At 57.7% G+C, this 25,608-nt stretch overlaps 1 protein-coding gene across 1 annotated transcript; it reads left to right on the top strand.

The window, feature by feature from the left end:
• The first annotated feature begins 2,261 nt into the window (after window positions 1–2,261).
• Window positions 2,262–18,680, top strand: LOC106145490 (NACHT, LRR and PYD domains-containing protein 4). The gene is made up of 10 exons (XM_078033287.1): window positions 2,262–2,541; window positions 4,151–5,714; window positions 6,820–6,981; window positions 7,370–7,537; window positions 8,830–9,326; window positions 11,093–11,333; window positions 12,010–12,180; window positions 14,801–14,971; window positions 15,971–16,141; window positions 18,325–18,680. The coding sequence occupies exons 1-10, from the start codon at window positions 2,262–2,264 to the stop codon at window positions 18,407–18,409; spliced, it is 3,510 nt and encodes a 1,169-aa protein (XP_077889413.1). The 3' UTR covers window positions 18,410–18,680.
• Window positions 18,681–25,608: the final 6,928 nt, after the last annotated feature.

Here is a 25,608-nt window from a genome sequence, read left to right as displayed (position 1 = left end):
ACCCAGTTCACCCTCTGTGGTTCTGGGGGTAACGGCGCCCACCTCTGACGTCTGCAGGGGGTCACAGCCAGCCCTGAGGACATACTGCTGTAGTCTACATGCTATTGCAGGGGTCAGGGGAAGAGTCTGGAGACTTGGTGGGGGTGGTAGAAGCCTGTATGTGTCTGGGAGGGCATTTAACATGCGACTGTGGCAATCCGAATCCCATCTGAACCCCCTGTAAAGAGGGCCCCCTCCCAGAGCAGGAGGCCCAGCACCAGGAATGCAGGTCTCTGCACAGAGTGCAGCAGGATTCTTGTCCAAGTGGGTGGCTCTCAAACAGGGGCTTGCCTCAGAATCCACTGCAGGTCTAACACAGGGCTGGGATCCACACCTGGGAACTTCGCAGGTCCAGAGGGAACCAGGACCCAGCTGGTGCCGATGGTGCTTGGAGGGCCTTGCGGAGAATCTTGGCTTTGGGCCTGTTTCTTGGGGGCCTAAAGATTCATCCTTGTGCCTGTGACTCAAGGCGTCACTCAAAGCAGGTTTCTAAGAAGCCCTGACTTCAGATTCCGTGAAGGACACCTTTGTGTAACAGTGTTCTCATTCTGTGTGTGGCTTGGTATTTTCCCCTCCTTTTCTAACCTTTAATGCTATTAAGATCCGTTCATTCATTTTTCTAAATCTCCTAGTCTACTATGTTGGGAAAATGCTGCCTAATGGTCACAGTGGAATGAAATTCTATTCTTCACAGTATCATTGAATCATCGGCACCTGATTTTGTTGTGTTTCCGATGAATAAGATGGTCTGTTTTCAGCCTTTCTTGTCGTGGTAGGAATGCTTTATGACTCGGGGAATAGTCGGTTGCTGTGAATGAGGTGTGTGTGCTTGAAGAGGGCTCCGCTGTGTGCAGGATTCTGCAGATGTCCCTGGGAAGACTACTTGAGACCTATGTCTACCACCCACACACTTACATCAATCACGATGGTTCCTCCCTAGGTTTCTAGACTCCATTTTGGAAATATTATAGACCCAGAAAGAGTAGGAGCCTAGAGTCTGTGGATCTGCCCCCCCCCACCCGAAGGTTCCCTCCAGTTACCACCAGGGTGGTCCCTGTGGGTCCTATGGCCCACTGTCCCCTGGTTCACATTTCCCATGACTAAGACACAGATGTCCGGGGGCTCACTGACCCTGGGGGATCACTAACACAGACTTGGGTGCTTACTGCCAAGGGCTCCGTACCCCTGGGATCCGGCGCAGTGACAGGCTCCTTAGGCTGCGGGACTCTCACAGCCGGAGTCTATTCTCACAGTCCAGGAGGCTGGTCCAGAGGTCTCCTCGGGTGGCTGTACGTTTCCCAGGCCACCACAGGAGAGGGCCTGTGGCTTGGCATCGTCCCCAGCGGTGGGCATGACCAGTGCTGTGAGTTGAGCCACGTTTGGGGGGGACCAGGCTGTTCCTTCAGAGTTCAGTGCTCAGCCTCCTGGTGAGGAGTGACGTCCAGCGACTCTCCAACCCCTAACGTCCCACTGCCTAGCTTCTCCCTAGCGTCTGTTCTGGTCTCCTGCCCCTTCTCACAGACTTGCTGGGTTCTGGGTGAGGTCCGGGCTCCCTCCAGGCTTCTCTCTCCCGGGCCTCCAGCTGCACAACATCCTCTGCTGAGCACTGCTCTTCTCCATGGAACTCTTGACAGAAGGAGGGGGTGTTGGAGGTCTTAGCTCCTCATCAGTCACTGGGGAGACCATTACCGTCCTCTGTGGGGGTCTGTGCCGGCGTCTGTGTGGAAGGTGCAGGTAAAGTGGGGTGCTGTGCTTGCGTCTCCTGGACTATTCCACGCATCCGCCCCCTGGAGATGCTCGGTCATCACCCACAGCCTGGGAGGGCAGGCCCGTGCCTGCTGCGACTGCCACCGTCTTTGTGTGGCAGCTGGCTGTGCCAGAAGGCTGTCTGTCTGCCCGGGGAAGCTTCTCTGATGCTAACCCTGGGGCTCTGTAGGGCTCCCTCCGGGCACCAGCCTGAGCTGGGTTGCAGGCAATGCGGGTGGTCAGGAAGGCCAGCGCAGGTTGGTGTCCCAGTCACCACTGCTCTCATGCCCACGTCAGTGAGGAGAGGACAGGACGCAGTTGGAGGTCCCCAGCCCTCACCCAGGACCAGCACAAGGCTGTGTAAGGCCCTTTCCTCTGAGTAACTCGGCGCCACTCTGACGTTGCCCTCAGGCTGTCTGATTCCTGGTCCTTCCTGGTCCCCATCTCTGAGCATCATCCTCTCCGGCCTGGACGAGATGGCAGCGTCCTTCATTTCTGACTTCCGCATCATGTGGTACTTGGATGAGCTCAAGAAGAACGAGTTCCTGCAGTTCAAGCAGCTGCTCCAGCAGGAGACTGTGCAACGCGGCCTTCAGCCCATTCCCTGGGCGCAGGTGAAGAAGGCCAAGCGCCAGGACCTGGCGAGCTTGATGACCCAGCGCTATGGGGAACAGCCAGCGTGGGACCTGGCCCTCTGTATCTTCCCCAAGATCCACAGGAAGGACCTCTGTGACAAGGCCTCCAGGGAGAGCTCAGGTGAGTGATGGGCTCCTTGGGAGAGCGCAGGGGGCTGGGGCGCACAGTCTCCAGGGGGAGCCGAGGTGTGGGGAGAGCTGCCCAGGCTTGGGGAGAGCTGCCCAGGTTTGGGGAGAGCTGCCCAGGCTTGGGGAGCAGCCTCATCCCCACCTCAGGGGCAGAGAGGGCAGGTGGGCGTGGTCACCAGAAACCCACCCACAGCTGGGAAATGTCCTGGGCCCAGCTCCCCAGGCAGAGGGCTGTGGCTGGGCGCAGACTGTAGCAGTTGACAGCTGCTGCACCTGGCACCAGGATCCGAGGTTACCGGTCGGGTGTGGTGGGGGGCTTTGGAAGGGCCCTGAGATGCGGGTGTCCAGTGGACTTCAGTGGATGCCCTGGGGGTGTATCATTTCAGCAGGCAGGGAGCTGTGGCCCCTGGGCTGCTCAGCCCCCGAGGCTCACGGTGATGCTGCGCCCGGTCCTGCGCCTGGTCGGTCTGGGGTCTCTGCCTGTTTGCGCTGCCCGGTGTCCTAGGCAGGAGGTGGTACTGGGGCCAGAGGGGTCTTTTTAGAGTCGCTGAAAGGTGCCCCGATGGGGCATTTCACGCTGGTCCTGCATAGTGTCCCTGAGGTCCTGGCCTCTTGGCCAGCCGCTTTCCTCGGCTCTGGCTTTCCGGCTCTGCCTGTTTAATAGTGCTTTCCGCCACAGGTGGTCTCCCCGCCTCCCCCAGGACCCCCATTGCACCCTCAGGATAAGGCTCTCTCCTTGTGCAAACTTGGTCCTTCCCTGACTGTGGTCCTTCAGGGAGTGACCTTGGTCTTGGCTGCCTTCCTCTGTGGAGTCCTTTGGAGCTCTCTCTTCTTAACCTGAGAGCTGGCCCAGCCATCCTTGCTAAATTCCTTGGTCTTCATTTGTGCACTTCCCGCTTTCCTGCGGCCCTCTGTGCCCTTTCAACCTCACCTGTCTGCCACCTGATGTCACTCAGCACCCCAGCCTTCCCGTGTCACCAGAGCCTGTGGCGACTGCAGAGCAGGACCCAGCCTCAGCTCAGCCTGAAGGGATTCTAGAAGGCGGAGCCCTTTTGTTCTTTGGCTTTTGATTGGATACTTCTACCTTCTGCCTTGCCATGGACGGGAAGGCTCATCAGGATGGACTTGGGGTGAATCGGAGGCCCTGTCACATCTAGAGCACCAGGCTCCCTCCAGGGAGACACAGGCTGTGCCAGTCTCTTAGACACAGAGGCCAGGCCAGGCCTTCCTCCTGTGCTAACCCCTTGTTGGGCAGCACCATAGCCCAGAGGCAGGGTCCTGTCCCCACACAGAGCTCCTGCTTCCGCATGGGGAGGCCCCTCCCTGGTTTGGCGTGCATTCCACTCTCTTCAATTGGAAGCCAGCAGGGCTCTGCAGTTCCTTGCTCTCCTGGTAGAGATGAACAGGTGTGTGTGTGGGTCTGCAGCTGGCCTGGCAGGCCTTGACCCTCAGGGCTGTCTGGTTGGTGGTTTAGGCTGTGGCCACAGCCTGCAGGCCCTGAGGACATTGTTTCCCATAGGAGAGATTCGGGTTGAAGCCTTCAGGTTGTGCGGGGGTGGAACTCTGACGTGCTGTGTTTTTCTCTTGCCCTTGCTGACCAGCAAATGCCTATCGAGCTCACATACAGAAGAAGTTCATCCGAATGTGGTCCAGGGACGCCTTCACTGAGATCCCTGGCTGCTTTGACCAGACATTGACCAGTGAAGAGCATGAAAGTCTGGAAGAGTATTTCACTCCAAGGGTACCCAGGAGGCCTCACACGGTCGTCCTCAAGGCATTACAAAGAATGGGGAAAACGAGGTTCCTGATGAAGGTGATGCTGGCCTGGTCAGACGGTACCCTCTATCGGGACAAATTCTCTTTCATTTTCTACTTATGCTGCCGGGAACTGAAGCAGCTGAGGGTGACCAGCCTGGCCAGGCTCATCTGCAGAGAATGGCCCGATGACTCTGTCCCCTTGGCGGACATTGTGGCCCAACCAGAGAGGATCCTGTTCATCGTCGACAGCTTAGAGGAGCTGCTGTGCACCCTGATGGAGCCCGAGTCGGAGCTGTGCCGTGACTGGAGGGAGGAGCGTTCAGTGAAGACAGTGCTGAGCAGCCTGCTGAGGAGGAAGATTCTCCCAGAGTCGGCTCTGCTCCTGGCTGCCATGCCCATGCGCCCAGAAGGTCTGGAGAGCAAACTGGACCACCCAAACATGCAAGATCTCAGATCCTTCCAGGCCAGCCATGTGAAGCAGTATTTCTGCTGCTCCTTTGGAGACAGGGGCCGAGCCATGGCAGCCTTCAGCTGGGTGCAAAGCAATGAGCATCTCTTCACCATGTGCCACGTCCCCCTCCTCTGCTGGATGATGTGCACCTCTCTGAAACAGGAGATGGAGCGCGGGAGGGACCTGGCAGCCACCTGCTGCAGGTCCAGCTCTGTGTTCCTGTCTTTCATGTTTCAAGCATTCATACCCAAGGGCGCTATTCGGCCCAGCCAGCAGGGCCAAGGCCTGCTGAAGGCGCTGTGTTCCCTGGCCGCGGAGGGCATGTGGACCGACACGTGGGTGTTTGGCGAAGAGGAGCTCAGGAGGAACGGGATTGCGGACACTGATACCACCACCTTGCTGGACCTCAGGCTCTTCCGGAAGTACAGCGAGTCCGGGAGCTCCTACTGCTTCATCCACATGTGCATGCAGGAGTTCTGTGCGGCCATGTACTACCTGCTGGACAGCTCCCGCGACCACCCCAGCCGGGCCGTGAGGCCCATAGATGCACTGCTGCTCACATACTTCAGGAAAGACAGAGCCAGCTGGGTGTTCCTGGGCTGCTTCCTCTTTGGCCTCGTATATGGAAGTGAGCACCAGAGGCTGGATGCCCTTCTTGGGATGCAGAGGTCACGGGAGTTGGCGCCCCAGCTCCTGGGATGTCTGAGGAGTCTGGTGGAGATCAAGGAGCCTGAGGAGCAGGTGGAGTTCCTGCTGCTCTTCTATGCCCTGTTCGAGGTGCAGAGTGACGCCTTTGCCAGCCACCTCATGAGCAGCCTCCGCGAGGCCCATTTCCCCCTTCGGGAGAGGCCAGACTTGGCGGTTGCTGCCTACTGCCTAAAATACTGCTACAGCTTGAGGGAGCTCACTGTCTCAGTCCCAGAAATCTTTCCGGAAGAGAGGGGACCAAACCCCATGTGAGTCCCTGCCGTCACTTTCTTTCCACCCTTTTTCAGAATCTGTGTGTGTGCTCACAGGGTGTTGGTGACGGGGCGTTTCACGTGGATTGGGGTCACTGCCTGCCTTTTCTGTCCAGAAAACTCCAGAAGAAGCCCTTGAATCATGTTTGTTATACTGTTTTTTTTTTAATTAAATTATCTTTACTTAGATGTTCACAATAGCTTTCTTTATCTCATTTTGACTTGGTGCTGAGCATCCAGCCCTGAGGCCCCCAGGTGCAGGGCAGGGCTCCACCGCTGAGCCCCAGCCCTGGGTCCCTCCTCCCAAGTCTTTCCATGGTGCTTGTGGATGGGGCACGTGTGCTCTCGGTGCACGGCAGCTCTCGTGGGGAGCCCGTGGCCTCGTCCCTGAGCCTGGCCTTTCCTAGCTGCATGGGTCTCCTCACCAAAGCAGCAATAAGGACTGTACTGAGGGAGGAGGCCGACTTCCCTGGGGCGCGATCCCTTTCTTTCCCTTCCAGGCCCTCACCAGGCTTCACGCTGGGTCACTCCCTGGGACCAGGCTCCAGAACCCTGTCCTCCCTTCTGCAGACTAGTGCTGCTGTGTTCTGAAACTCCTGGTTGACTCTGTCAGCCACCAGGTGGACCCTCCTAGTGTGGTGCTGCAGGGAGGAAACGGGACACACAGGTCACGTCAGCCCACCAAGATGGCAGGGTCGGGATGGGGCCAGGGCCAAGTTGGAGGCCAGGAGATCTGGCGGGAGGCTGGCTCTGGCCTCCTGCCTCCTCTTTCCTCTAAGCAGCCTCCACTGATAACAAGGGAGGGTCTCCCACCCCAGGACCTAGGTGGCCTGGGTGGGCTATGGCCTTGCTGGGGGCTGTCCTGAGCTGAAGGATGCTCAGAGGCGTCCCTGGCCCTGCCCTGGTGTCAGGAGCCCCGGCCCTTGGGCAGCACAGGCCTGTAAGGCTGCAGCATGGCCAAGGTCCTGGGCGAGAAGTGACCCCAGGAGGAGAGCTGACCTCGTTCTCCCCCTCTTGGGGTCCAAGCAGCTGACACTGTGCTCAGAGGCTGTGACTGCCTTGAGGTGACCTTGTGGAGAACCTCTCGTCTCTCCTGTTACAGGTCAAGCCGTACTCTCCTCTGGTGGCGCCAGATCTGCTGTGTGCTCACCGCCAATGAGCATCTCCAGAAACTCCTGGTGGTGGAGAGCAAACTCAGCAGGTGGACGCTGCTGATCCTGTGTTGTCAGCTGCGACAGACCACGTGCCCCGTGCAGAGGCTCGAGTGAGTTGAAGATGGGCCTGGGGCGTGGAGACTGCTGACCTCCCTGCCAGCCTGAGGAAGAGGCTGGACCCCAGGGAGGTGTCTCAGCCCAGAGCCCTGCTGCCCGGGAAGCTCTCCCTTGGTGGTCGGCCTGTGTGTGCATTGTGGGTCCCAGAGGCCCCCTGGGCTCTGCTTCCCCTAGAAGAAGGAAGACCCCATGGCTTCCTCTAGTTCTGCCAACCACACCGTCTCCAAACGTGGCCTTTGGGGGAAAACCCACCCAGGCCATTGGGTCGTGGAAGTGGCCGATGGGTCACTTATGGTGCAGGGGTGACCACAGCAGGCGTTCACGCTGCGCTGCTGGAGTTGGGTGGATCAGAATCATGCAGAGTCTCCTTTGCTTTTGCAGGACAAGAAAAGTTTCCTTTTTCTGTGAGACCGGGATTTTCTTTGAGGTGTTCACCAGTAACCCAAACCTGCAACACCTGAGCATGACCTCCACCCAGCTCTCCCACGATGAGGTCTGGGTCCTCTGCAGTACCTTGTGCAACCCGGTGTGCAACCTTCAGGAGCTACTGTGAGTGCTGCCCGCCAGCCTTGGGGTGGACTCCAGAGAAGACTAGGCTCCTTTCACGTGGGCATCTCTGTCCTATTTCCTGTCCCTTGGGAACAGAGGTCTGGTCTCCAGAAATCGAGACCAGGACAGGGAAGTTAGTTTCTAAATCGAGTCGGGCGCTTTGCAAAACCCCACTTCAGCTGTGGCACAGTCTGGGCACAACGTAACCCAGGAGAAGTGCTTCCGGTGTTGGTGGCTCAGTTTGGGGAGAGAGGGACACTGGGACATTTAGGGCAGGACCCCCTAAGGCCTGAGAAGTGGAAATTTCCCTCAATGGACAAGAAACCTTTGGTTACATTCTCCGATCCATGCGATTGGCCTATAACCCCAGGTAACCTTTTGGACAAATCTCCAATATTGGTGGTGGAAAGAGTCTAACTCAGGAGTGGACCACAGGGTTTCATTTTGAGGTTTCAAGATGGGAAGACTGTGGTGTTAGAGGCCTGGTGGTGCTCACCTCTGGTGATGGGCGGAGGCAGGAGAGGCTGGATAGTGACCAGGCAGGCCTGGAGGCCCGTCATGTCACCTGGACTTCCTGGGGAGGGTTTCCTGGCCAGCCCCTGGCCTCTCTCCCGGAAACTGTGTGCTCTCTTTCTGCTTCAAGCATTTTTAATCAAATAAGGACTCATCCTCTTTGCTCTCTGGTGCCCACAACTTCAGGTCTTTTTTTTTTTTTTTTTGGTGTGGGGAATGAGCCCAGGGGCACTTAACCTCCGAGCCACGCCCCCAAGTGTTAGGGCCTCAATAAGCTGCTGAGGGTGGCTCTGAATTCCAGGTTCTCCGGACACAGCCTCCCTAGCCGCTGATATTCTGGCGTTGGTGGGGGCCCTCACCGTGCCCAGTGATGTTCACACACTTCCGACAGCTGTTTCTCTGCTGTTTTTCTGGGCACTCCTTTTTTTTTTTTTTAAAACAATTTAACATATATATATTTTCAACACATATACAATACATATATTTACAGTATATACTTACAAATTCTAAATACATGTATATTTTTATATATACATTATGTACTCACAGTTAGCTTTATCTTACTTATTTTTATGTGGTGCTGAGGGTCGTTAATTTTTGACGACTTTCCTTCACTGGCTCCAGTAGGTGGATGTGACTGCTCAGAGGGAAGCACTCCTCTCCTTGTTATGATGTCCCGCAATTAAGTCTGCTGGACACGGCCCACCCCGGCAGCCCTTCTCCTGCTTCCTGTTCTCGCTTCACCTCGGGGACCCTGCCGCCTTTCGTCCCACACCCAGACCCCAGAGAGCCCGGGCAGGAGGCGCCACCAGCCTCATGCCCCGGGCGAGCGTCCTCTGCTGGCCAGGGCCCACTGCGCCCGCCCGCGCCGGGAAGGAGCCCCGCAGGCGCCCAGGGACGCCTCCCTCCCCAGCGCGGCACCGGCCGCTCTTGCCGTCGCGGAGGAGGGAAGGAGCGGCGCCGGGGCGTGCTCACCGGCTCGCGGAGACCTCCCGCTCCCCCGACCTTCCGGGCCGTGAGCGCGCCTCTCGCGCCGGCAGACGCAGAAACCCAAAACCCGAAAATGTGCAGGTCCGACGCGGGCGGTGTGCGGGCGAGGCTCCCACGCTGCCTCGAAGGCGGGACCCCCGCGCTCGGTCCATGGCGCACTCCTGGGGCTGGGTCGCAGATGCGAGGGAGCTGCCGCATCCCCGTCATACAAGCGCAGCCTTCCCGGCGCCGTCCCCTCGGGGACCGTCTTCCCCTGAGGCGTCGGCCCAGCACATGGCGCCAGAGGGTGCCCGCAGAGGGGAAGCCAGCGACGCTAGGACCTGCGCAAGCGCAAGCGCACGCGCGTCACGGCACTCCGGGCCTTTTCTCACAGCACCTCCTGCCTCCGCGGCGAGCGCCAAATAAGTCTCTGAGCCACCTGGGTAGTGCGTGCCCTGGGCACTCCCCTTGAGAGCATGAAGACCCAGATCCCTTTGCCCATCGAGCTTGGTCCGGTACAATACGCACCCTGAAACCCCGAGCTTTGAAGAGTGAATCTAGAGGTCTTAGCAGAGGCTCAGGGGTGTGCAGCCATGACAACCTTCTGATTCTGGAAGGTCTGCGGGACCTAGGAGGAGACCCTACCCACGAGTGCATGCCCGTCCTCTGGTGTCCATCCCCGGGACCCACGGACGCACTTCAGGGTTGATGGAACTTCGTGTTCTGCACGTCGTCGTGTCTCCGTCGACTCACGGCTTGGGATCCTTCAGGAACAGCTTGAGTCCCTGAGCGCAAGGTTGCCACGCTGCCCTCCCTGTTGCCCCGTCCGTGCCTCAGTCCTTTCCTGGCTGAGTCCGAGGCCCCTGCCGGGACCTGCTGCCTAGTTTCTGGTCTGCCCTGGACAGTGGTGAGGTTGCTCTTGCCTTTGGCTGTGCTGCTGTTGCCATGGCCTGCCCTGGGGGCATGACGCCCTCCCATGCTGTCCTGCTTTCTCCTGGACGTCTGTGTGTCTCCTTGGAGGGACGTCCACCCTCACCCGAGCATTCGCTTTTGGAGCGAGTGGTCTCTGTTGCGCAGTCCAGAGGGTTCCTCTGCGTTGTGGGTGCAGGCTTCGCGATGTGGGAGCCGAGCCGTCTGGTTGGCACACAGCCCCGCTCTGTACGGTCTCAGGGACCACCTCTTGTTTCTGTGCTCTCCTGTGTGTTTTGTGTAGCCTGCGAGAGACCATCGCCTACCCCAAGGTCTCAGATCATTTTCTGAACTTTTTCGTTGTTGGGAAGTTTGGTCTAATGTGTTCTCCTTGTTAATGGGCTTTTACTTTTAGGTGGCGCTGAGATTCAAACCCAGAACCTCACACATGATAGGCAAAGGCTGTACCCCTGAGCTGCAACCCCAGCCCTATCATTTAGACTCTGAGGTTTCAATCTGTGATCCATTTTGAATTAATTTGGAGGTAGGGTATGATGTGGGCCAAATCCTATTGTTTTCACTTCTTGAAAATATCTTGAAGCCACAGGCATCTTTAGACCCAGGAGCTGCTGCAGAATCACCCTGGGGAAATGTCAGGGCTGTGGTCAGAGTCTTGGCGTTCATACCTGCATTGACGTGCACCTGTGTAGGCTGTGAATGTGTCCATTCTGTCATTCAGGGCTTAGTGCATGTGTGTGCCCATGTGCAGGGATAGCCCCCGAGATGGGAGTCACGACTACAGTCAGAGACCCCCCCTCAGGCTCAACTCCTCCGTGGGATGCTATCTAGGAGACATCACCTATGCTGGGGAGGAGGGTGGCACTCTCCCTGAGCAACGCCAACCCCACCCTAGTGGGGCAGTAGTTGGAAAGGGGACGTGCTGGGGACAGCATCCTGAGTCCTCCAGGAAGACTGCCTGGTGTGGTGGGAGGCACAGGTTGGGGAGCAGGAGGGGCCTTGCAGGACAAGGATCCTGTGTGGGGCTGCCCTGGGGTCGGGGAAGTGACTTGGTGGGTAAGCACAGAGTGACTGAGTCTGGGCCAGGCTGTGCAGACGGGGGCTGGGGTGATGACAGGATTCCCCAGGAGGCTCTGTGAAGGACAGGCCCTGGCAGGACTAGCACCAGGGGCCAGTCCAGGCAGGGAAGCCCAGAGCATGTGGTGTCTCCTCCCTGCAGGCTTCAGGACTCGGGCCTCTCTGCTCCGGATTGCAAGGCCTTGGCCTCGATGCTGGAGATAAACAGGAAGCTGACGTTGCTGGACCTCAGTGATAACAAGCTCGCTGAGGGTGTGCCCACACTGTGCGCAGCCTTGTACCACCCATACTGCACTCTGAAGACGCTGGTGTAAGTGGACTGGGTGGGCAAGGGGCACGCAGGATCCCGGGTCTCTGCGCTCTGTCCACCAGCTGAGACCGCAGCAGGGCTTCAGGACACCAGCTGAGGCTCCACGGCTCGAGGTCCAGGGTCTGCTGCTCTCCTGCAGTCAGTGGGCCTCCCGGCTGCGGGCTGCCCCTCTGTGAACGGCAGCAGAAGCGGCCCCTGTGGGGACCCCGCTGCCACCTCTGTTCTGTTCTTTCCTGTACCCCTGGCTCTCCCAAAGTGGCAGAGCGTTCCTTCTAAGAAGCCATTAGAACCTGTTAGGATTCTCCAGAACCTGACAAGCTGAGGATCTGGTACCTGAGATGACCCATGCCCGTCACCCTGTTTGTCACCAGTGCTTTGGGCAACAGCCTCAGGGGGCAGATGGCTTGTCCCAGGGCGGGGTGAGATGCAGAGTCGGAACTAGAACTGACAGATTCTCGCATCTGAGCTGTGCCTCTCACCCCTGGTTTTCTCATGAGGCTCTGTGTGGGTTTGGTTCCTCCTGCTTGTCTCATGTGGGTAGGGAGCAGTCAAAGGGGAGATTGGGTCCCACTGAGTTCATACACAGGACCACAGAAAGACCACCTTGAGCGTGCAGGTGAGCCATCCTTGGGACCTGGGCCCTCACGTGAACTGCTGTCCCCTGCCTCCCCCCCAGGATGGCCGGCTGCCAGATCTGTGAGCACTTCTGCCCACACTTCTCTGAGGTTCTCCTGAGAAACACAAACCTGAGCCATCTGGACCTCAGCAGCAACCCCCTGATGGACAAGGGAGTGGCACAGCTGTGTGAGGCCCTGCGACAGCCCACCTGCCGCCTGCAGACACTGTGGTAGGCCGTGGAGGGTGGCCTGGTGGCCAGGCCCTGCCCCTGGCTGGGGAGGCACCCTGCTCAGGAAGGACAGTGTCCGTGCCTTTCCCAGGAAGGCTGAAGGCTCTCAGGCTGAGGTTCGGGTAGAGATGCTCCTGTGAACCTCAGATGCATATATTGGGGCAGGTCCTTCAGGGGCGTAGGCATGGTGACCCAGGGAAGGGCCCTGTGGTGGGCAGAGCGTCGGCCTAGATGACGGGCCTGTGTGCCCAAGGTGAACCTGTGTCATCAGGAGGGAAACAGAGCCCACCCTCCAGGGGAAACGTGGTGAGGGGGACCCACCATCCTGTGGGGATTCAGGCTGATAAAGCCAGGGAGCCTCCCGACAGAATTCCGGGAAGCGGGAGGTCATTGCGTCCTGATCAGGTGCCTCCCTGAGAATTCCAGGCTCCAGGGAGGTGGGGGAGGTTTCACCTGATCCCTTAGGAAATGTGAGCGTGAACCTCGTGGTCCAGGCTGCAGGGTCGTTGGATGCCATCGTAGAAGAGCAGGAGATGCGATCTCTTTCCTGCAGTGGTGAGTTAAGATGCCGGTCAGTCTCTGAAAGAAGCCACTACAACCTCAGCACAATATTTAAAAATGGACGAGGAATAAACCTAAGCTGTAGTCGAAGTGTAGGTCGCGTGAGGTTCTCCCCAAATCCTTCAGACTGGATTAAAAATCAAGAATCCCAAACTAGTGTCGGCCAGACCCCTGTAAAAATCCATGGAACAATCCTCTGTGGGGGCAGATGATGGGGGACATGAGCCGTGACCTTGACATTCTCCAAATGGATCTTCCAAGGTCAATAAATTCAACCCACTGAAAAGAACCTAAGCTCCAAGGAGATCAGGAACAGTGGTGAGAAGACAAGAGAGAGGTCCCCCAACCTCAGACTCGTGGGTCAAACCCTTGCGTGTTCTGCTTCAACAAAAGATCACCTTTCAACTCTGAGGAACAGGGACCCCGTGGAAGAGCAGAGACTGGAAAACCTAGAGATGAGGGTCAGTGTTCACCTCATAGATGCTTTGCGCAGTGGGTTAGAACTAATGGAAGAAAGAGTGGCCAACGATGGGGACACGTGCCCAAGAGGTACCGGGGACTGAACCCAGGGGTGCTCAGCCACGGGACTACACCCCAGTCCTCTTCTAAAACTTGTTCTTGACCAAGAGCAGGGACTTTCTAAATTGACGACGGTCTTGCCAAATAGCCGAGGCTGGCCTCAAACTTGGGATCTTCCTGCCTTGGTCTCCCAGACCCCTAGGGTTACAGGCGTGAGCCAGTGTGCCCAGCTCAACATTGTCTCAATTGCCAAACCACAGAGATGCAGGGAACAGGAGAGAAGTAAAGAAGCAGGTGGCACCGACAGCCGAAAGGGCCAGAAGAGTGTAAGTTCGTTGCTGCTCTCTGCAGAGGGCCACTTGTGTCCACCTTCTCCCGCAGAGTGTGGTGCCGGCCCTGCATGCTGTGTGAAATGTTGGAGTTGCAGTACACAAAGGTGAAATTGAGCAGGGAAGTTGAATCAGTTGACTAGCTGGATCCCGTGGTGGCACACTCTCCTCATCCAAGCGGCTCAGGAGGCTCGAGGATCAGGAGTTGATCAGCAACTGAGCGAGGCCTTAAGCAACTCAGTGAGACCCCGTCTCTAAATAAGAAGGGCTGGGGAAGTGGCTGAGTGGTTAACCACTTGGGGGTTCCGTGTCAAGTCCCAAACCAGTTAATGCAGCTTACTTACCCGTGTAACAAGTGCTATGGCTCCAGTATGTAATCCACACAGGAATCAGTGAGGCTCTGTACATTTCTGTCCTGAGACTCTACCTGGCTTACACTCTGGCGCATCTCGGGACAGAGGAGCTGCCGTCCAGTGCTCAGCTGCAGGGAAGCAGGAAAGCTTCCAAACCATGCACACAACGAGATCAGCCGCCCAGTGTGGCTTAGAAAGAAGCCTGCACCAGCGACTCTCACTAAACCCTCATGGAAGAGCAGTTTTGTCAGAGCTTTTGCAGACGGCAAAGAGAGGAGAGCCCCACAGGGACACTGGAGGACACGGTAGTCCTGACAGCAGCGACAGCTGGAAGGTGGGAAAGGACAAGTGCTGTGTAGTGCCGTTGGTGAAATGCAGAGGCACTAAGGAGCCCTGCAGTAAGCGAATTCCAAAACTCTGTTGAGGGAATTGTCCCAGCATCAGAAAGTTCAGGGGGAGGGTGGGGCTCGCAGACAGAGCTTAGGCTGGGCAGCTGCAGGGCCCTGGGCCCTTCCCCACCTCCCAAAGGAGATGCTTAGAAAAAGGTCAGTGCGGGCAACTCTATACGAATTGGTTAAAAGTAAAAATCTGCCTAAAAGACAAAGTCGGCATTCAGACCTATCCCTTTAGTATAACTCTAGGAAAATTATGAACGTTTAGGAACTTCCTCGACCCGGTGAAGAAGAGGTTGATAATGAAATCTAAACGTGGAGGACTGTCGCACACTCTCCTTCCAGGACATGGCTGTAATGGTTCTTAGTTCTGGTTCTTCTCTCCCTGCGCCTAGTCTATTCTGAGCCTTTTCGGCCTCCTCCAGGCCCGGGATAATGGGTCTCTGCGTTGTATGTTGCCATGCAGTTTGAAGCAGTGCAAGATCACTCCAAGGGGCTGTCAGGACCTGGCTTTCGTCCTCGCCAGCAACCTGAACCTGAGAATCCTGAAGATTGGGGGCAACAACATAGGAGATGCTGGCGTGGGGCCGCTGATCAAAGCTCTGCTGCACCCCAACTGCGGCTTACAGGAACTCAGGTGGGTGCTGGGAAGCTGCGGGTGCATCCTCACGGTGGCAGAAGGACAGGCTGATGGGCAGGAGGAGACTGAGGGCAGCCGCACCAGCCTGCTGCTGGTGCACATCCATCCACCCCACTGCCTTGGTTGGGAATGGCTGGTCTCCCTGGGCTGTCGGGCAGGCTGGCTGGCAGCTGGGGACGACCCTGAGGCAGCCCACGTCTCATTTAATGCTTAGTCCGGCCTCTGACACAGCATCTGCATGTGCTCATCAGGCTGCACTAGCAACGTGCACAGACCAAGAGACAGATGCCCTGAGCGCACGTTGCTAGGTTCTGGAGGCCTCTGGAGGCCGGGAGTCCCAGCTCAAGGTGCCCAGGGCTGCTCCTTGGCTCCCGGTGCCGCCTCCTCCCTGTCCGCAGTCTTCCCTCTGGGCCTGTGGGCGCCTGGACTTCCTGTTCCTGCAGGGACACCAGTTGGAGCCCACTGGGTTCCCCCTCAGTGCCTCCACAAAGACTCCAGTGCCGTCACACCTGGGCTGGGGTTTCAACACGGGCCCTCTGAGGGACACAGTGCAGCCCTGAGCAGCGCCTTGGGGTTCCACGAGATCAGGAGGTGTACCAGGCTGGTGTGTTGGGTCCCCCCGTCCTCCCAGTGGCTAGGGAGCCTGAGGCAGGAGGATCACAAGTTCAAGGCCAGCCTCGGCAACTCTGGAGAAGTTCTCTCCAAGTAGAAGGGGCGGGGGATGTGGGGCAGAGGTAGAGCGACCTCGGGTTGGACAACCAGTGCAAGAGGGAGAGACACCTAGCAGGCATCCGAGGGGAGGCCCAGAACTGCAGAACCTTGCTTCCAGGGTGCCAGGTTACTACTCAGAGTGAGGTTCTCGGCCCTGGTCCCTGTCCAAGGGCTGGGGAAAGGACTCTATCACAGAGGACGGGGGAGGCCCAGGGGCTGCCGAGTGAGCCTGGGTGGTCTGGCTGGAACCACCCAGGGCCACTCCTCACATCCTCTCTGTTGCAGCCTGGATTCCTGCCAATTGACCAGAGCTTGCTGTGAGGACCTGGCTTCTGTCATTGCCCACAGTCAGACTCTGCATGAACTGGACGTGACTGGCAACGCCCTCAGCCCCCGTGGCGTGATGCTGTTGTGCGAGGCCGCGAGGGGGCCTAGGTGTGTCTTGCGCAAGCTCAGGTGAGCTGCAACTGCGGTGCGTGCCCTGTGATGTGGCCAGGCACTGCATCCCAAATCATAACTAGAACTTTACACTCATGCGGATGGAGGGGTGACCTACAATGCTTGGCTTTTCAGTGGTGCAAAAAGGCACCCGTGCACACGGTTCCCCCTCTCAGTGCAGAGTTCAGCAATATGTGAGGCGTCCTGTCCGCTATTACCCAGGAAGCTGGGTGCTGGGTGATTGCCCGGCCGTAGGTGAGCTAGGTGGAGTGTGGGGTTCAGTGGGTCAGGCTGTGAGGTGTGTGTGTGTGTGTGTGTGTCTGACAACCTCTTCAGCCTGCCGTGGGGTCGTAGCCTTTTCGCTGCTGTGATTAGAACACCTGACAGAGCAACCGCAGAGGAGGAAAAGTCCATTTTGGGGCTCACGGTTGCAGAGGTCTCAGTCCCTAGAAGGCCAGCTCCCGTGGTCGGGGCTCGAGGTGAGGCAGGGCATCATGGCGGAGGAGAGTGGCTGAGGGAAGCCCCGCACGGCAGGGTGACCAGGAGGCAGAGACGCCCCTCTCCGGACACCAACATCTACCCCAAAGGCAGGACCCCGAAGGCCCCGTCCTCCAGCCTCACCCTTGGCCCCAGTCACCACTCTGTTAACCCACGGGGCCGAATGCACTGAGTGGGTTGAGGCTCCCACAAGCCAATCATTTCTCCTCGGACCTTCTTTCACTGTCTCACACGTGAGCTTCTGGGGGACACCTCACATCCGAACCTACACACTGGCTGATCAATGCCATCCCACCGTGACCTGAGAAGGAGCTGTATTTACAAACAGAACTTCATATTTGGAAACATATTTGTAAGTTATGTTAATATAGACCTGGATTATACAAAGGTGTAATGTATGTTGATTTGTGCCATTGACAGTTATGAATACGCCATTCCCGTTGCACTACATAATTCACTAGTAAACACATTAGGAACAGTGTAATGGGATACACCATTGACACATCACTCTTCTCCACCCTCAGGACCAAAGCAATCCCAGGCAGCTATCGGCCCCCGGCTTCTAGAAAGGAGCCCGTGGACTTAGAACTGTAGCCCCCCGCCCCAGTGCGCAGTGTTCCTCCTGTGGGGACGTGGTGCCTAGTGTGCAGTGTGTCCTCGCACTGTGGGGGACCCTTGGGTGCTGGGCCCGTGGCTCTCCCTCCAGACGTTGGGGAGCCATCCAGAGTGTCGAGTGCGGGGGGGCGATGTCGATGGTGGACGGACTTGGCTGTGTGTCCTGAGCCTTGGGGGTCTGCATCTCAGTTCTGGCCCCATGTGTCCAGCTCGAGGCCTGGGCAAAGCTCTTGTCCTCTCCAATTACCATCTTCTCTCTGCCAAGTAGCAGTAATGGCATGAGGCGGGCTTGAGGATGTGCGTCCAGTGACCCAGGTACGTTGGAACTCAATGGCCAGCACTGCTCTCTTCCCACTCCCTGGAGCGTCTTGCCAAGATGCGCATTGAGGGGACAGTACATGGGGACGGGGTTTACGCCAGGGAGTGGCATATGGAGGCATCTCAAACAGGAGACACATGTGTCCACAGAAGAAGCAGGACACGGGGGCCCCGAGCCTGTCATATCCGAGTCAGTGTGTCGTGGGGTGCAGGCGGGGCCCAGAGAATCACTGGGCCTCGGGTCCTGCCTACACCGCGTCTGGTCACTGGCTCAGCTGACGAGGTTCAGCGTCTTGCTCCCCAGTCGTGGGGATGTGGAGTCCTCGGGGTGGCTCTGAAAATGGAACAAGATGTGGTGGGACACCCAGGCCACAGAAATTGTTACCATTTTGTCTCTGTAAAGCATAACTCCAACTCCTTTGGCTTCTCGCCCCCAAACCCCGGGTCTGTGTGTGCCTGTGTGTACGTGTGGGTGTGCGCGTGTCCGTGTACTGGGGCTTCCCACAGCAACACTGGTCAGTGGCGTCTAACTGGCAGCCTGAGATCGGATGTGGTCCAGTGGAGAGTTGACGTCACAGAAATTGGCCAAGCGACAACTGGGGTTTGGGAGGGTGGAGTCCAGGTGTTGAACTCTCACCAGCCACCTCCGCTCATCACGGGGCGTCTGTCCCTTGGAGCATCCCAGGATCTCTGTGCTCTGCCTGGAGGAAGTGAGGGACCAAGGTGAGATTTTCAGTGTGACTGACACAGGGCTGTTTTCTGTTCTGCAGAATGAGCAGGCCTTCGCCAGAGGAAGCTTTTTGGTTCGACTTCTGTCGGGACAACCCACCTCCCTGTGTGATCTACGTGGATTAGTGATGGAGCACCCATGGGGATCCAGGCTGCAAGCCCATCCCTGCCACCCTGATTCCCACCCCCTCCTGGGGACAAGTGCAGGGGACAGCGGTGCCTGGCACAGAGGTGTCCCCTCCCTGAGGCACTGAGCTCCTTCCCTTGTGTCCTGCAGGGTATGGTCTTTAATTTGTTCTGTGGCCTTGGAGAAGAGCTGAAAGGATAGAAGATTTAGTGAAATGCTCTGTCTCCAAGGACGTTTTCAAAACCCAATAAACTATCCTATCTCAAAGCACTTGGGAAAACCCTGAGATGGAATTTGTCACTGGGGAATGACAAGCAGGAGTGCGGGTTACACATGGCCGCCTCTCAGGTGACTTGGGAGGGTGCTGGCCACACTGACCGCCTTCCTGACAGTTCTTCTTGGTCTAGGGGCTCTTTTCTGCTCTCCTGACAAAGGCTTTCTGCAAACGCATTTCCACACAGTCCTTCCACCTCACACTGCAAGTGGAGGCAAACGGAGCCTGTCCCTCCCTGTCCCTGAGCCGCAGGCAGCCCTGTCATGAGATGGGTGCACAGCCTCCAGCACCTGTCCTGTGCTCAGCTGCGTCCATGCCTTACCAGGACCACGCTGGGGACACTATGCTGCAAGCCCCCTTCACTGTTAGTGTGTCCTGTGAGCACAGATGTGCACTTCAAAATGGTGCACACCTGTCCTCCCAGGGACAATGGTGCACACCTGTCCTCCCAGGGACTCGGGAAGCTGAGGCAAGAGGCTGGAGAGTTCAAGGCCAGCCTCAGCAGGTTGGCAGGACCCTGTCTCAACAGCAAAAAGGGATGTTGTGCCTATTGTTCCACAATCAAGGGTTGAGGCTGAGGATTGGGAGAGTAGGATGTCCCACTTAAGTGGAGAACACCCAGGACTCCCCATCCCAGGGTGACAGGTGACAAGAACCTGTTCTCCCAGCTCCCTTAACTGTTCCTGGAGTGCCTGTTCTACCCTGGGGCACAGTGACCCCTCTGTCCCAACAGGCCCTTCCCCAGCTGGAGGTCAGGGGAAAGCGGGAGCTCCTGAGCTTCAGACGTCCACCCTCCGGGCAGCGAGTCCCAAGAGCATGGAGTGAGGGAGCCCGTGACCACCTGGGGAGCTGGGTGCACAGGGCCCGCCACACAGCAGGCCTTGTCTGGACTTGGTTCCTGCAAAGGCTGAGGGGCGAGGAGAATGTACCTGGCTGTGAGAAGAGGAGCTGGGAGGGCCTGGGTGACGGGCGAAGCCCAGCAGCTGTGGCCCTGGCGGGTGCCGTCCTGGGCTGGCCCTCCCCAGCACAGCTCCTGTTACTCCTGGAATCCACCCCTAGGTCTCTAGCCAGATCTCTGCCCCACAAAACTCTAAAAGGGAATAAAATTGGAATAACAGAACATAATTCATTCATCCCAAAGAAAGCCATGCTGCAAGTTCCAGTGTCCTCCTTGATAGGAAGAAAACAATCCCCAATTCACATGTCACCCTAAGAGAACACGCAAAGCCAACCTGAGCAGAAAGAAGGAAGCCCAGAGAGCCGGCAGAGGCTGGCTTCAGAGCACTGGTTGGCCAAGTGCTGGTGCTGCAGGGAACAGACCTGAGGACCAGGGAACAGAAGAGGCCCCCGAGGTGCAGGCACCTGCACAACCAGTTTCCAACAGGTCAAGAGCAGAGTGGGGCAGGGGCGGCCTCTGCCAGAAAGGCTGCTGGGGACAGGAAGGAGGTGAGACCCTCAGCTCCCACCCAGGACACCAATCAGCTCAGTGTGGAGGGAGGCATCAATGGAAGGCCCACAGCTGACATTTGCAGAGGCACATGCAGGGCCAAGCGCCTGACATCAGTCTGGGCAGAGAGTGAGGCACTAATGGGCCCTAGAAACTGTCTGCCAGGGTGACAGGGAAGAAGGTGGCTGTCCCCTGTCCCAGGACACTCTGCTCCCACCTGTGCAGCCCAGCAGCTGCCACACCCCCCTCCCCTGGCTTCTGGTTACCTGTGGGCAGGTAGGCGGGCTCTCACGTCCACAGTGCACACAGCTGGACAGCCAGGATTGACTCTCCTTGGTGCAGAGCACGTCACACAGGGTGCTTGAGGTGACACAGAGGCAGGGACCAGGAAAGGGTGTCTGGACTTGAGGACAGTCTCCCATGGAGCCCAGCAAGATGGAGGTCCTCTGGGGTCCCCAGCACCTCAGTGCAAGAGCCCTGGAAGGCTAGACTGTGGGCAGTCGTGGCCCAGGAGGCTGTAGCTCCTGCAGAGACCAGGAGGGCGCGCAGCAAACTCCCCATCCTGGGGCAGAGTCTGGCAGGACCAGGCAGGCAGAGGGTGCCCAGGGAGCCCTGACCACCTCTCCAACTGCCAGGGAGCTCTCACAGCCCACGCAGGAGGCTGGGCAGAACGCAGGCCTGAAATCGTGGAGGCCACTTAGAGTGAGCGCTTCTGCAGGAGAACCCCAGGGAAGCGCCCATCCCAGACAGGAGACTTCAGGAACCAGCCAAGGCAGCTCCAGCCGCACCTGCTCAGACACAGTGCAGGCCACAGAGAGTGCATCAGCCACAGGCACCAGGACTTCACCTTTAAGGAATGGCTTTCAGTTGGCAGTCAGAGAGCCACCAGAGAAAGGTGTGAGGACCGGAAAGGGACAGGCAAACCCGTCACAGATGATCTGACGGCAGAGAAGGAAACCCACAGGTCTCCCTAGAAAACCACAATAAGAAAGTGGGCACACACCGCGGCCGGCCAGAGAGCCCTGACAATGCACAGAGGTCCAAATGCAGATGGATGAGAAGCAACTACAGAAAAGGCACCTTAGCCCAGGAAGGAGGAGGGAAGGAAAGGAAGGGCCTCCTTTTAACTCAACCATAAGGAATCCTCAGGTGAGAAAAGCAGGAAGTTCCTTCCTGCAAGACCTAGGAGAATTGACCCAAAGGAAAGAGAGCCCCCTCCCCCGTGGAAGGCTCCCACCAAGGAGGGCGGCTTCTGTCCATCAGGATCCTGGAGCTAAGACTCGCGCCCCAGAATGCCACTTGACCACTCCACAGGCATCTCCAGGAACATGCTGGAAGGGAGAGGAAGGAGGAGGAGACCCTGCAGACACTGGGGCCTAAAGCCTCCTCCTGAGGGCAGAGGCCTGACAGAGGCACAGACAGGCGGCCCAGGAGCCAGGCGCAGGATCAGTCCCATGCCCGTCTGACAACAGGGCGTCTCTGGCTGGTGGAGGGACTGTCAATAAGTGTCGTGGCCCAGGTCTGTTTCCCATGGCACCCACAGGACCATCTCCAGGTGGTCAGAGGCGCAAATGCAGAAAGGGGTTGGAACCCCAGAAGCCCCAGGAGGAAACGCCTTAGTGACTCTACAACCAGGCCCTGGAGAGGACGTCCCTACCCAAGATCAAACTTCAAAAGCAACAGAGGAAAGGAAAATCATAAAGGTTTTCTAAGCCATCTGTATTTCTAAAAAATACTTTAGGCAAAGCAAAGGCCACGGGACAAGCTGGTACTCTATTTCTCTGTCTGATTCATGCGGAGCTCGTCAATGCTGAGGAAAAACTGAAATGGACTGGAGAAATCTACCTTCCAAGACCTGGGGACCTTGAAATGCTGGTTAGAGAGTCACAGGTCCCATTTCTTACTCTGTAGAAGGGAGAAGACCTCTGCCTTTTACCCTGTTGGTGGGCTTCGAGCAAACACAGCTGTCAGGGGGCTGCTGGGGTGCAGGATGGCGGGTCCCTGTGGGAAAGGTACACGTCCTTAGGATACTTGGGGAGTCCCTTCCCTGGCTTGAGGCCTAAGGTGAGGGCAGGGCAGGGCACTGACCTGCTAATGCCGGGTGACCCTGAGCCAGGGGGTGGAAAGGCCAGATCTTGCTGGGGCTTAAGCTGCAGGAGGGTAAGGGTGTCCCTGGGGCGGGCTGCAATGCTGCTGGGCCCCCAGGCCAGGTCTCCTCTGCTGGTCCCTGTCCTTCAGGGCAGGGTGGGTCAGGGAATTGGGCGGAGGACAGCTGAGATAGGCCTTAGGGAAGGAAGTGCCCCCTCTGGGTGCTTCCCTCCCTGGAAGCCCTCCTCTCCCTGAGGATGACCTGGGCCCTGATGCCCTGTGCTGGGTTAGGTGGGGTCTCCCCAGCCCTGCAGCTGGGGCATGGCCTCAGTGGGCAGGGGCCCAGCTCCCCGCGTGGACGTGGGAGTGTTCAGGGAGCTGCAGTCCAGCCTCCAGGCTGCCCCCTTCCTGGCCCAGCCGCTCCACCCAGCAGTTGAGAGCATGTTGTTTTCCAGCGCCCAGGCTTCCGGGTGGTCCTCCCATGGACTGAGGGAGGGGAAACTCGGGAATTTGGGCTGCAGTTATGATGTGACCTTCTTAACTGATATATTTGTCCTCCATCGCACCCCGTCAGCCTTTGCTGCGTCCCCCTAGGAAGGCACCTATCGCTGCTCCCGCTGGCCTGCTGTGCGCCACCCAGGGCCTGACCCTCGGTGGTCTCTGACATCAGTCTCCCATGGTGGGCGATGGTGAGGTGGTGCTGGTCATTGGGTGAGGTGGCCTCCACTGTGGTGATTTCTAAGCCTGGGCCGCCCTCGGGGTTCACTGAGGGGACAGCATGGAGGGCTGCCCTTGGCAGGTGTCCCTCAGTCCCCACCAGGTGTCTCTGCCCTGGTCCTCTGCCCCTGGGTGGGTGCCAGCCGCACTGAGCCTCCTGTGCTGAGGGCAGGGTGCGTGCTGGAGGCAGCCCACCTGCACTGAGGGCCCCGGGCCCTGTAGGGTCCCGCTGCTCTGAGCAGGGCCGTGTCTAACGATGCCAGGGCTTAAGCAGGGTGGTGTCCCCAGCGTCCCGAGCAGATGGCCCTTGTTTGCTCTTGCAGCAGTGGTGGGCCCTCTTCCTGCCTGCATAGGGACATGGGGACAGTCAGGCAGGACAGAGCAGCTGGACACGTGAAGCACAGCACATCACTGTGGCCTTGGGTTCCACGTTGTCAGTAGTGTTCGTGTGCATCGAAAGTCCTGGACCAGCTGGACACTGTGGCCCAGGCCTGTGATCCCACCAGCCTGGGAGGCTGAGGCAGGAGGACCGCGAGTTCAAAGCGAGGCTTAGAGACTTGGCGAGACCCCCAGCAATTCAGCAAGACTCTGTCTCTAAAGAAAATATAAAGAGTGGCTGGGCCTGGGGCTCAGAGGTGTAGCACCCCTGGGTTCAACTGTTAGACCAGGATGCAAGAAAAGACCACTGATCCCAATTAAAATCAAATGAAAGCAAGCTTATTATTTCGGCCGGCCCGGCTGACTTTCCCTCCCAAAACAGCAGGAACAAGATAGCACCCCAGCTTCCCCGCAGCCCAGCTTTATAGCCCAGAAAGTTTCACAAAGGGGGGTTAGAGATAACAGAACTCTGACGAGCATCACACTAATGGTAGTTTACATTTTTGCTGGCCCCAACATCAGAATTCATGAGGACCATTAGAGCCTCAGAGAGGGTCGTTGTCTGGCCAGGGAAGGCCAAGATTTATGAGGTGTCACTAAGTTTCAGAGAGGGCTGCTATCTGGTCAGAGAGCCAGGCAGGGGTGAGTTCAAGGCCCGGGCAGGCATTCCAAGCAGGTTCAGAGTTTGCAGTAATTTACAGTAAAGCCGAAATTAGCTTTTCATGGCTTTGTGGCGAGATGGCTCCCAATTTTAAGAAAAGTTCATGTTGAGTCTATCACAACCCCTAGTACCCCCACCTACTACCCCCCAAAATAAGAAGGCAGACCAGTTTTTTGGACCTGCTCACATTCTTTGCTCATTTCTGGGCCCTGAGCTGTAGATCCTCTCTTTGGAGTCGAAGAGACAGCTATCTAAATATTCCTCATAAGTTTCAAGTGTGTTTTTACCAGTTTGTTTTCTGGAGAGACGTAAGGTCTTATTGATTTGCTGCTTTGGGGGTTTTGGTGGGGGATAAGAATGGAGTGAGTTCACTGACGACTTCCTTGGCTCTTCTCCTATTGGACTGAAATGTTCTGTTCCATCTACCAATTACTTTCAGATCAAGTATAAAGCATTCGTGGACACCAATATTTCAAACATGAGCACATCTTCCTTTTCTTTTCCTTCTGGGAATTGGGGGATTGACCCCGGGGTGCTCTAAAGCCTGTTTTTTTTTTTTTTTTTGACAATGGATCTCACTGAGTTGCCCCGGGCAGCCCTTGAATTTGTGACCCCCGTGCCTCAGCCTCCCACGTCACGGGGACAGCCACTTCCCCGATCACCAGCTGAATTCCAGGTCGTGATTGATCTGGGGGTTCAAGCTCTCTGCAGGGGGTGCCTGCCCACCTGGGAACGTAGTTTTTACCCTGGTCTTTTACATCCCACGTGCCTCAATCTGCTTTGCTGCCAAAGGTAATGTCCACCATGGAGCCTTAAAACAGTGGGCCGAGGAATAGGGTGAGGTGCAGAACGTTCTGAGCAAGAGGCAGCGGGGAGGAGGCCTTGGTGAGGAGAGGGCTCAGGCTGGACGAGGACCAGCAGAAGGTGACACCAGGGAGTGGCTGCTGAGGTCACAGCCTCTCCAAAATGCTGGCACCTTGAGCTGTCGTGAGCGGTGCCCTGGGCGGGCTGGAACCGCGGGTGTTTCTGAGCTGGTGCTGAAGGGCTGAGGCCGCAGGAGCTGTGGGGAGGCCATTCTGAGGAAGCCAGGAGAGACGCGGGGACCACCTGGACGAGGTGGTGGGCAGGTAGAGAAGGACGCGGAAGCACAACTGGGAAAGGACCCGGAGCCGGCAGAAGAGTGTCAGGTGGGCTGGGTGGTGCTGGGGGCGAGGACCGGCTTGGGAAGCTCCCAGGCCTCGTCCCAGGGAGCACGGGGGTGAGGCGAGGGTCTGCCTTGGACCCACCACAGACCTCACACTGCTATGTCCCTGTCTGTGTAACTCAAGGCCTCTAGTGGGTGTGACCTGTCAGAAGTGGCAGGGTTGGAGGGTGGCTCCTGAAGGTGAGCATCTAGTGACCACAGTGTGCTGCCCCAGACGCGCCTGCCCAGGGCCACACGCAGGCAGGTGAGACGCGGGGCATCCTGGGCTGAGTCGCTGCCGCCTGTGCTCCATCGTGGGCAGCCTGAGCCCATTGCCCACCAGGGCCCCATGTGGAAAGAGCTGGGCTCCTGGGCCCCGCTGGTCCTGCAGTATCGGGGCAGGGATGAGCTTGGGTGGTTGCTGCATCTTACACCATTCTCTCTTCTCTG

Source organism: Ictidomys tridecemlineatus, chromosome 15, assembly GCF_052094955.1.
Source record: "Ictidomys tridecemlineatus isolate mIctTri1 chromosome 15, mIctTri1.hap1, whole genome shotgun sequence".
NCBI lineage: Eukaryota > Metazoa > Chordata > Mammalia > Rodentia > Sciuridae > Ictidomys > Ictidomys tridecemlineatus.
Note: the sequence above shows the minus strand (reverse complement) of the source record. Positions and strands in the feature narration are given on the sequence as shown.

Coding starts and splice junctions, on each gene's coding strand:
- LOC106145490 (XM_078033287.1), top strand. CDS start 2,262: ATGGCAGCGTCCTTCATTTCTGACTTCCGCATCATGTGGTACTTGGAT. Junction 6,982..7,369: donor TGCCCCGTGCAGAGGCTCGA/GTGAGTTGAAGA, acceptor TTGCTTTTGCAG/GACAAGAAAAGTTTCCTTTT. Junction 11,334..12,009: donor TGCACTCTGAAGACGCTGGT/GTAAGTGGACTG, acceptor CCTCCCCCCCAG/GATGGCCGGCTGCCAGATCT.